Genomic DNA, 12,063 nt, shown 5'->3' on the forward strand with positions numbered 1-12,063 from the left:
CGGGAGGCTGAGGCAGGAGAATCACTTGAACCCGGGAGGTGGAGGTTGCAGTGGGTCGAGATTGCACCATTGCACTCCAGCCTGGGCGACAAGTGCAAAACTCAGTCTCAAAAAAAAATTCAATAGCCTTCCAATATAAAAAGTTAATAGCAACAAAAAAGATAAAAGGAATAAGCAAAAAATATACAAAATCTACATGAAGAAAATTTAAAAACACCTCTCAGGGGCATAAAATAAATTTTGAATAAACAGAAAGATACACCCTATTTCCAGATAAGAAGATGCAATAGTACATATAAGCTAATTCTCTCTAAATCACTCCATAAATGTAATTCTAACAAAAATGCCACAAATATGTGTATATATAAAATAACATATATAACCAAACAACCTGATTTGAAAGTTCATATGGAAAAATAAATGTACAAAAATAACCAAGATATTTATGAAAAACATCAGATGTTAAAATAATTTAAAGCTACAGCAATTACAAATAATGATACTGGCAAATGAATAGAGATTATAATAGCAAATAAAGTTGAGAATAGAATCAAACAGATAACAAAATTTAGAAAATAATATAAGGGCCATTTTATATCAGCAAGAAAAAGATGGTTTAATTCAAAAGTCCTGTGAGAAAAAAATAAAGTTAAGAAAACAAAGCTGGAATTGTCCTTTTAATAGATGACATAAAACTCAGAAACCTTAAAGTAAAACACTGATACGTTTTATTACTTAAGAATTTCAAATTTCAGAATGGAAAAATAATACCTAAATAAAACCAAGAGTTAAATGATAACCTGGGGGAAAATATGCCACACCTGAGAGAAAAGGCTAATTTCCTTAATTTATATATTTTAAAAAGCCCTGTAATTCAATTTTTAAAAAAAGACCAATTTGGCCAGGTATGGTGGCTCACGCCTGTAATCTCAGCACTTTGCGAGGCTAAGGTGGGTGGATCACTTGAGGTCAGGAGTTACAGACCAGCCTGGCCAACATGGTGAAACCCTGTCTCTACAGAAATGCCACTGCACTCCAGCCTGAGTGACAGAGCGAGACTTCATCTCAAACAAAACAAAACAAAATTCAAATAGAAAAATGAATAAAGGGCCGGATGTGGTGGCTCGTGCCTGTAATCCCAGCATTATGGGAGGCCAAGGTGGGCGGATCACTTCAGGTCAGAAGTTCAAGTCCAGCCTGGCCAACATGGTGAAACCCCATCTCTACTAAAACTACAAAAATTAACCGGGCGTGGTGGTAGGCACCTGTAATCCCAGCTGCTTGGGAGCCTGAGGCAGGAGAATTGCTTGAACCCAGGAGAGGGAGGTTTCAGTGAGCCGAGATTGCACCACTCCACTCCAGCCTGGGCAACAGAGAGAGACTCTGTCTGTCTCAAAAAAAAAAAAAAAAAAAAAAAAAAACAGAAGAAGAAACATAAAGCAGCTGAGAGCATTGGAGGGCATGGGAAAACCGGACCTTCTACACCGCTGCTGGAGTGCACACTGGCATATTCCCTTTCAAGTTTAATGTTGGCATTACCTACTAAAATAAAAATGCAAATTCCACTTAATTTCTCCTATAGACCATATGTGTGTGTAAAGAGGTTGTAGAATATTTTACAGACTGTAGAGTATTTAAGTGGCCTTGTTTGTAGCAAAATACTGAACATAATATAAATTCCACCAACCAATAAGAGAATGAGTCAGTAATTCATGGTACATACATACATACAATGAAATGCTAGGCAGTCATCAAAAAGAACAAGGTAGCCCAATATGGTGCTAATTAAGGAGCCCAAAACATATCAAAGGAACCAAAGCGAGGCACAGAACATCCTGCATAACAAAGCAACCACTCGTGTATCAAACCAAGCAAAACAGAAAAACAAAAAACTTCACAAAAAAGTGGTAAGAGGAATTACACATCCTCATACTTGCTTGATATGCAGAGAATTTCCCCAGGAGGATATACAAGAGGCTGGTAATAACCACCATGGCATCTGGAGAAGCAAACGGTGCCACTAGGGGAAAGTGGGAATAGATGACTTTACTTTTCACTATATATATTTTTGGTACTCTTCGAAATTTTTAAAACATGTATGAGGCCAGGCGCGGTGGCTCAACGCCTGTAATCCCAGCACTTTGGGAGGCCGAGACAGGCGGATCACGAGGTCAGGATCGAGACCAGCCTGGCTAACACGGTGAAACCCCGTTTCTACTAAAAATACAAAAAAATTAGCCGGGCATGGTGGCGGGCGCCTGTAGTCCCAGCTACTTGGGAGACTGAGGCAGGAGAATGGCGTGAACCCGGGAGGCGGAGCTTGCAGTGAGCCGAGATCGTGCCACTGCACTCCCGCCTGGGTGACAGAGTGAGACTCCGTCTCAAAAAAAAAAAAAAAAAGTATACATATGGTACATTATATCTAAAAAGTATTAATAAAAATATAGAAGAAACCAAAGTAATCCGAAAAAGGCCCCTAAGCCAATGGTGCCTTGCACATCCGAAGTGCTCAAAGACACTGAATGAATGAACAAAACAATGTTAGTGTCAAAGCTAAGCAAAGAGTTAACAGCAAATTCAATTACAAGTATGATTTTTGTGTTTTGCATAAGAAACATTTACCCAAAAGAAGAAAAGGATTTGGAATTCAAACCAGAGTTGTCTGTACTCAACATCGACTTTGTGAGACTACACTGAACGCAAGCTAGGAATGGTAAATATGCTAGTACAACAGTAGCAACGTGCCACCGTGTGACGTTAGGAGATTCTGACATTTCAAAAGGTGTAACTACATAGAGAAGAAGAAAGAAAAATCAATTCCTCACAGGGCACAAGTAAGTGAGGGAGGATGGATATGATGTTAAAAAAAAAAAATCAGAGCCAAAATAATTGAAGAGTGTGAACACAGAAAAACAGTCCGTTCCCATGCCATCACCAAAGTAATTTAAGGATCTGTTAGGTGCCTTAAATTTGCTGTGCCCTCCAGATAAGTTTTTTACAGGTCAAATCATTTTACAACGAACTCCAACGGACTATATTGAGTATTACTTGAAATAAGTGAATTAAATTGAGGCTTGGAAAACTGTGTTTCTACAGAATATTCCAGTCTTTAATAGAATGACCTGTTTGTGATTTTTTAAAATATTGCAGCAAGTAAAAAATGACATGGCTTATTAATGGTTCTGAATATAACCAATCAAATCACTGCCCCTCCAACTAGCCACATGACCACATTGCTGACGATGGCTAAAGCATGATGTCACCACGTACTGCATGTCGGGTCTCAACACTGCACACGCATTAGCTCAACCCTGATTCCAGCCCTTGGAGACAGGCACTGACTGCTACTGTCCCTGTGCCACAGCAAAGGCACTGAGGCACAGAGGATGAACAATTTGCCTCGAGTTACCCTCAGACCCAGGATTGAGCATAGCTGCCCACCACACCATTCCCCTGATGTGTATGTCATCAAATCTCTCTCATCCTCCAGTCATGGATCTATGAAATGAGAGTTAGGCTAGAACTGTATAAGCCATTCCAGCTCAAATAGTCCAAACTCTTCAACTGGTATAAAGAAAAACCTCTCCACTGGCAAGATGTTCTCCTGGAGTATGTAAGTGGATGAGACTTTACTACATGACTGTAGTAATTTACATTTATTTTTCTCTATGTGCCAGGGACAATGCTAAGCACTTTACACAAATTCTCTCACTGTAAAGCACTTAATAGGGGGAAAAAAAATCAGTTACCTTTAGGAAGTAAAATTCCTCACTCAGAGAAAACCGATGTTAACAGTCTGCTAAGAATTATTCTAGCCTTTTCATGCATACATACACAACTATTACTTATGAAACTGGGGTCACACTATACACGTCATTTTGTAACCTGCTCTTTTTCAAGTAACAAAGCAAGAATATTTGCTCAAGTTCACAAATAGTAATTGAAAAAGTATCATTTTTTTAATGGCTATACTTGGCTCCATCTCTGGATGATTTTGTAGGGTTTAACTGATTTAAAAAAATTCTGAACCTATTCATTTTGAATGAATTCAGGCTTACGATTTCAGACTTACAAAATTTTGCATTAAAAAATACAGGGAATTTCCACATGCCCTTCTCTCAGCTTCTCCATATGTGTTATCAACACTTTCATCCACTCATTTTAGCATCTATGATAACTCACGCCTGAAACAATATTACTGTGGCATTTGCCAAATGGTGACTTTCTATTTCTATAATTTCTATATTTATTTATTAGAATTCTACGTAAAGAATTCTACCTTCTCCCTCATTTATTTATTCAATAATTTATTTGTATCAGTTTGAACTCATGGATATTTTTAGTTTATAGACTGTAATGCAACACTATTAACATTTGTCACTCAATATCAGGTAGGCTAGATATACTGCTAATTCTGCATATCCAAACTGAGAAAAACAGTAATCGATTAGCTTTCGTCTGTTTTTTGCACTCACCTCACTTTCTATTTCTGGTCTTACCACTTCCCCTCAGCTGAGAATAACAAGGGCTATATTTGTAGGATCCTGGGCTGGCATTTGAGATGAAGCCTCTGCCCACGGATCACAGCAGTTAACTGGCCTCCTAGGGAACTCAACCCAGGCACTAACTTAACATGTTTCACAACTAAAGATAAATTCTGGATAATCTCAAAAATGAGGCAGCCCATTTTGTCCTCATATTAACATTTCAGCTAAATGGGTGCTTATTTTCATATTTACTGTTCATGAGAAACCACTGTTTTAAATATAAAGTTCAGCCTTCTTGGTCAAAAGTAAACACCACATTGGAACTTAGAAGGTTAAAATTTAATGCTTTATATACAACACAGACTCCAGCATGAATGGATAGCTGCAAAACCAAATCACCTTTATTGAGTGACCATTCTGTAAAAGGTCCCATGTTAGGTACTGTGGAAGACACAGATGCATGGCCCCTACATAGCACAGGAGCCAGTAATTAACCTTCACTGTAAGTCTTTACACAAGAGTAAGGAGCTTGGTCTCTGCAGCCAAACAGAACTGAGGTAGAAATCTAGTTCCACCATTACTTGTTGCATGGCCTTGGTTGTTTAACTTCCCTAAGCCTCTGTTCTTCTTTGTAAAATGTGGATAACAGTAATACCTATAACACGGTGGGGGAGAGAGCAGTCAAAGATTCAAGAAGGGAACACATGCAAAGTATCACGCCTGACACACGGGGAGCATCTTACAAAGCTTCCCTGTTATACTTACTATGACAATTGTGAAGTGTATTTATTCTACTCTAGGCACAGTTTCTAGATACAACACATTTATGTAATAAATAAATTAAAAGGAGGTGAAAAAAATACTCAGTGAAAACAGATTCTTTTAGTCCTAATATTTCTGTTATGGTTCAGTTTGATGGTTGCTTATGCACTATGATCAATGGCAGAAAAACACATTTGATACACACCTGTATTTTTGACTCCATTGCTTGAAGGGACTGGACCACAGGGATGCAATAGGCAAGAGTTTTACCTTTCAAAAAAAAAGCAGAAGCAATTAAAATCACACATCCTACAGATGTAAGAAAAGCAAAGGATGTAAAGGAAACAGGCTCTGCTATCTTCCAGTAGTACTAAATTCTGGGGAAAGGGAAACTGCCCATTATACATCCAAGAGAAGTGAAAAGGGACTTCCCCTGTGTGCCACAAATCCCAATTTTGCTTTGTAAAATGAGTACTTCTAAAAACTAGAAGCTTCAGTTCCTTTACTCATCTAACAAGAGATAACGATATGTCTCCCAAATTACACAGAAGCTCAACTTGATGGCTGTCTGTAGGAGCAAGAAAATTCCACCTTTGAAGTCCTCCCTACCCTCTCAGATGAGCTTCAGTGGTCAATTACATCTCTGCAGTGCTGATGTGATTGGGAGCCAGTCTGTACTCTAGAGCTAATCTCTAATGACAGAGAAACCAACAGATGGCAAAAACTTTGGGTACCCAGCCTTCTGAATGGTGGCCGAGCTGGTGGGAGTAAAGGATAGCTGACTGCCCGCTGAGGCACACAAGGGTCAAAACAGCAAGTCCAGACTGGCCTGGAACACGGCAGAAACAGTGTTCTGTCTCTAGCACAACTGGCATCTGATCAGTGTACGCTCAGGCCAGAAATCACTCTGTTTAACACCAGAAGAAAACACTCATTCTCCACTAGAGTGAGAATGGGCAACTGTGGCCACAGAGTGTGGGACTTGATAAAGCCCCGAAATAGGCTCTGAGGAAATCATAGCAGAACCTGACTACTTCCTAATCCTTTCTCATCGTGGTACCATCAACTGTCCCCTTCCTTTCATTATGTGAACACATTCAGGGCTCTAATCAAAAGCATGGCCTCCCTCCCCCAAACGAAACAAAACTGCCACCACCACCAACCCAGACACCTCATGGCAAAACCTACTGCATGACCATGGGCCTGAGCAAAGGAAAAAGGGCAGAGATGAAATGAGACTAACCTGAGCCCGTCTGGGATCTCACGAGAGCATCTCTGCCTTCCAGCAACACAGGAATACTTTGCTTCTGAACACTGGGCCACCCGAAAAAAAGAAGACACTTTATCTATATTATCCAGTTACCAGCAGAGATGCAGGATACATAAAAGGCAACTGCCTACACTTGGATTCATCTAGCAACTGCCTCCTTAGAAGCTATCAAAGCATTCAAATAAAGGTGTGAAGAAACTTTTGATGATTATAAAGATAAACCTTAGTTATATTTTTGGAACTTAGCCTGAAAATGGTGAGGGAAACCAGAGACTGGCCATTCTATTAAACTAATTCTTTTAAAAATGGAACAGGCAGCTGACTGTGGTGGCTCATGCCTGTAATCCCTGCACTTTGGGAGGCTGAGGTGGGTGGATCACCTGAGGTCAGGAGTTTGACCAGCCTGGCCAACATCATGAAACCCCATCTCTACTAAAAATACAAAAACTTAGCTGGGAGTGGTGGCATGCGCTTGTAATCCCAGCTACTCAGGAGGCTGAGGCAGGAGAATTGCTTGAACCTGAGAGGCAGAGGTTGTAGTGAGCCAAGATCGTGCCACTGCACTCCAGCCTGGGCAACAAGAGCAAAACTCCATCTCAAAAAAAAGAGAAAAAGAAAAGAAAAAGAAACAGGCATGACAACAAATCAGAATTATCACAAAGTGTATCACACACTCTCTTGCCTTCACTAACAGGAATATGAAACACAATGAAACATAATGGAAAGGTTTCCATGCAGGATAGCAGGAGAAAGCTCGCCAACTATTCAGAGAGCCAGCAGCAGCTGTCCATTCTCCAGGAAAAGGTTATGGACATGCTGAAATGTGTGTCTACACATGTATTTTAAAACAAGAAACAAAAGAGACACAAAAATCACTTAAATTTGGTTGATCGAACAAACAAAAAACTTGTGGGGAGGTCCCTTAATTTGGTCTTTAATATTCTTATTAATTTTTACTAGTAAAAGTAAAAAATCATTATGAAAATGCACAGAAGCACAAATACTCAAAACAAGGACGCTCATCTCCTCACACCTATTTTACTTCTTTATTTTCCAGGAGTCATTCCCTGTAACAAACATTGAAAGCATTTTTTCAGTATCCCACTCTATCCAACTGAACATTTACTCTTGTCTTTTTGGTTGACCCTAATTCTTACTACTAAGAAATGACATGGTCACATTCTATATTTTGGCTAAATTCTTTTCAAGGAAGCACAGAAAACAGCGGCGCTCATGCAGCCCACCTTCTGGATGAGACGTCTCTTGCAGTTTAGAGCCAAGGGCAGAACTGGATGGAAAGCCAGTCTTTCCATTTAACAGGAGGAGAGAATGAGTAGCTAAGAGAGATGACAACCCTTTATGGTCGATAACCTGGCACTGTTTTCTAACGCCAAGACACAAATTTGCTCTGCCTTGCACACACAGGTTTCATCTGGTTATACCCACGTAATGCCTAAGAAATCAAGAGGAGCCTGAAGTTCTTACCTGGTCATACTAGACATTTTTAAGACCGTATTTATTGTGGAAATCTAAAAGAGAAGATGAAAAAGCTTTAATTAATATTTTGATACAAAATATTTAACGGAAATTACATACACAAAAAAGGAGAAACTATTGAGAGGACATTGACTACTATGATCAAATTAAGTTCCTCCACCCAGGTGGTGCTCTCTACTCGGGGCGATTCTGCCACCCGCCCTAACTCCCTGGGGACATGGGGCAAAGTCTGGAAAAATTTTTGCTTGCTATAACCAGGGGAGGGGGGGCACTGCTGGCATCTAGTGGGTAGAGGCCTGGGATGCTGCTGAACATCCTACAGTGCACAGGACAGTCCCCAAAACTAAGACTGACCTAGTCCAAAATGTCCACAGCACCAAGGCTGAGAAACCCTGTTCTACCCTACAGGTGAGAAACAAGCTTAGGTAAGCCACCCTACAGAAGGGGTAGGTAAGCTGTCACTATAAGTGCAGAGGAAACCAAGCCTGCCTAAAAGTTAATATATTTTTTTCTTCTTACTCATGAGTCTGGAGAACTCACTTTTTTTTCCTTTAAAGTGTCCATTTCTTTGTAGAACACACACTAAAATACTCTTCTTCCCTCACTTCTCTAAAACTGTGGATGTCCTTCAACAGCAAGATGCCAGTACAGTTCCCTCTCCTATGGTCACTGTGACATCTGCCACCACAAATGGCTTCACCACTACAGCTATCCAGGAAACAGGGAGCTGTTTTAAGTTTAGCAAGTGATGTCCTGACCCTAAATCACGTTAGTGGAGGAAAGTCTTCAGTACTTAAAAAAGCACACACAAAAAAAACAGAGGATGGGGGAAAGTGGGGGCCAGAAAACAGTGAACAGTAACCTAAGCACCCTTGGACTGTCCTAGAAGAGTATCATACCAATCTGTGTTCATTCAGGTAACTTAGAGCAGAAACAAACACTCTCCGATTTCTCTTCCTAGAACTGCCATTTCACAGACCACCTGAACGGACAAACACACCAAAAAAAACTGACCCAGAAAACACTGAAAGGTACTTACTAAATGTGGGTGGAGGCCCAGCTCATGAAAAGCAGCTGAAGTAAATACTTTTTCTTGCACCTGCTTTACCACAGGTCTGCAAATGACGAACAAAAACCCAGGCATCAGTGCCAATATTAACAAAGAAAAGGCAGAACACATTTTCTTCTTCCTGAAGGGCATCTGCCCCTGGACATACCTGTGTAGTTCTGGAATGTCAGGGTTGTTTTTAAACAGTGATGAAGTCTTAATGCATTGTCTCTCCTCCTGGTTTCTATCACTTGTGCTAACCGAATGCTTCTTTGGAGAAAACGTTTTTTGTGTGTTTCCCTTAAAAGTCCTTTGAGTTTCTTTAACACTAGTTTTCTTGGCTGGGAGAAATGAAGTTTCGTTCCTCCGTTTCGCTGGGGGAGCATCACTGGACGCTTGGTATTTTCTTTTCGTAGCCTTTGCTTGCTGCGTTGTTCCCAGAAGGAAAGATCAACAAGAGATGCATTAGTCCATGAAGACAGAGCTCGGAGTGAAGCCTGACTGCCCACAGAATTGCATCTCTCCCTGCAGAGATCATTATGCCCCATATGTCAAGCAACAGTTTAGGGTTTGCAATCAGACTCTTTGACTCAGCTTCTTCCAAAAGGTAAAGAAAAGAAAAAAGAAAAAAGTCTCAGCTCACTCATCTACCAGACCTCACCAGCCATTCTTAACTGTTAAATCAATCAAGATAAGGTAAGGATGAAGAAGCAGCATTTTTCCAGTTGAATGTTAACTAATGGAGTCTGTTCTAAGGGAAGCAAGAATCCACCTTGTGAAGGGTGTGTCAATCCATATTCCTAGGAACCCATTCACCCAAGGAGAAAAGAGGAGTGGGGGAAAATGAATCTTTTCTCTCCACCAACAAAGCACACTGGAGACCACACAGGAGAGAGGGGCGAAGGGGAATGCGCATCTCAGCCCATGCCCAGGAAGCGGAAACCTTCATTACCATTCTACCCTAGTGCCTGGATCTCTGTCATTCGCTCCTCTCAAGCTGCTCCTCCAGATTCAGATGGCCTGGAGAAAATTCCTACGCCCCGTTCCCATTCCAAATGAGAATGCTGCTCCATCCATCACCTCTGCCACGATTACTTCCTACCTCCCCTGCCTTTCGAGTCTCTGAGTCCCCGAGTCCCTGCCTGATTGCCGATTATAGGCTACACAGCACTAGGGATCTCTTGCCTGTTGCTTCTTATTTCCATTATAGGAATGTGCTTAAATGCATGATGTCCAAACTTCTCCTAGGAGAAGGAACATCCAATTCCTCTATTTTCTTTGGCCTTCTTTTCTGATTTACAAATGAATATAAAAGCATCCCTTGAGTAGCCAGTGCTTGTTATTCTGGAGTTTTGGGTTCTCTCAGAATATGTTATTTTCCTCTTTGCTTCAGATAATGACTTGGTTTTACATGTCGGCTTTCTTTAGCCATGACTGTCAGCTTCAGACTAACCTACCAATAACAACAGTTCTTTGTTCCATAAGGATTCCTTTACCTAAGTAATTAAATATAATTTCAAATATCTAATATTAATAAAGTAAAAACGGACATAGTCCACCTTACAAATTTATTTTTTACAAAGTCTCAAGTTTATGAATTTTCAGATTAAAGAAAGAGATGAAATCAAGTTTCAGGTTTGTTGAATCATTTGCAAGACAGTATGAAATGTGCAGACTTCACCTGATTTACAGACCCAGGACTCCTGGAGCACAAAAACTCTTAAAGGCCACTCCCGCCATGCATGGAATTCCTGACAGTCCGGGCAGGTAGACTGACAGCCTCTCCCTATATACCTCCTGCATCCCATGAGGCAGCCCATTCTGTTCATGACCCATTCTAGGAATCAGGAAGCTGTCTCTGACATTTATGCAAGATCTGCATCCTTGAACATCTACCTAATAGTCTGAGGTATACTTTCTGCAAAAACACAGAACAAGCTCACTTCCTCTTAACACATAACATTCCTTCATATATCACATAACTCTCTTTTCTTTCTTCTTTGGACTCAGTATTTCGAACAGGACACAACTTTAGATCCTTTATCATCTTGGTCACTCTTTATTCGTATGTCAATATCTCTCTAAAAGCAAGGACTCAGAGTTAAACATATTAGGTTTTCCATTGCTCTCAGGCTAAACTAAAAAATCTGTAGTACTGCCAGGTGCCATGGCTCATGCCTGTAATCCCAGCACTTGGTGAGGCTGAGGTGAGCTGATTGCTTGAGGCCAGGAGTTCGAGACCAGCCTGGGCAACATGGTGAAACCCTGTCTCTACAAGAAAGTACAAAAATTAGCTGGGCTTGGTGGTGCATGTCTGTAGTCCCAGCTACCTGGGAGGCTAAGTTGGGGGATCACCTGAGCCCAGGAGGTCAAGGCTGGATTGAGCCATGATAACGCCATGATGCCACTGCTCTCCAGCCTGGGCGACAGAGTAAGACCCTCGCTCAAAAAAAAAAAAAAAAATGTCTGTAATATGATCAACAAAGCCCTCTAGAATCTGACCTCTGGCCACCTCACCAGCTTCAGCTTTACTCTCTGCCACTCGGGTCTTCCTTCAGTTCCTAGAATGTGCTGTGTTCCTTCCTCCTCCTTAGCACATGCTACTCCCACACCCAGGACTCCACTCTGCCCTCTGGCTGGCCACCCCGCACTCATCCTTCAGATGGAGGCTGACCAACTCCTTCCTCAGAAGAGCCTTTCCTGACCTCTCTTGACCCAGTCAAGCCATGCTCTGTTCTTGGCTCTCCTGGCACCCTTATTCTCCTCCACAGCATTCGGCAAAATAATAAGCGTAGCATGGAACTCATTGTTTTATGTCTGTCTTTCCCATTAGATTGTAAGCTCCACAAGAAACAGACCAGTCTGTCCTACACAGCACTGTATCCCCTGTATAGGCCCCTGTCTGGCAGAGTAAGCACTCAACAAATACTTGTAAGATGAATGAATAACACACAATGGAATTATCCCTTTCCACCAGCTGGATACGATTCTACTACTTG

At 41.1% G+C, this 12,063-nt stretch overlaps 1 protein-coding gene across 8 annotated transcripts in view; it reads right to left on the reverse strand.

Annotated features, from left to right (window-relative positions):
- The window catches only part of DDX31 (DEAD-box helicase 31), a 96,831-nt gene that overhangs the window by 79,769 nt on the left and 4,999 nt on the right, over positions 1-12,063 (reverse strand). For all 8 annotated transcript variants that reach the window (XR_004249993.2, XM_058444915.1, XM_032165487.2 and 5 more), the window contains exons 2-6: positions 9,234-9,490; positions 9,056-9,131; positions 8,005-8,048; positions 6,493-6,563; positions 5,455-5,519 (exon numbers count right to left, since the gene is read on the reverse strand). Coding sequence is in view for 7 of the 8 variants with exons in the window: in XM_058444915.1 (XP_058300898.1) it covers positions 5,455-5,519; positions 6,493-6,563; positions 8,005-8,048; positions 9,056-9,131; positions 9,234-9,490 (513 nt within the window). In the remaining variant the exon portion in view is untranslated. The remainder of the gene's footprint in view (positions 1-5,454; positions 5,520-6,492; positions 6,564-8,004; positions 8,049-9,055; positions 9,132-9,233; positions 9,491-12,063) is intronic.

Source organism: Hylobates moloch, unplaced genomic scaffold, assembly GCF_009828535.3.
Source record: "Hylobates moloch isolate HMO894 unplaced genomic scaffold, HMol_V3 SCAFFOLD_10, whole genome shotgun sequence".
Lineage (NCBI taxonomy): Eukaryota > Metazoa > Chordata > Mammalia > Primates > Hylobatidae > Hylobates > Hylobates moloch.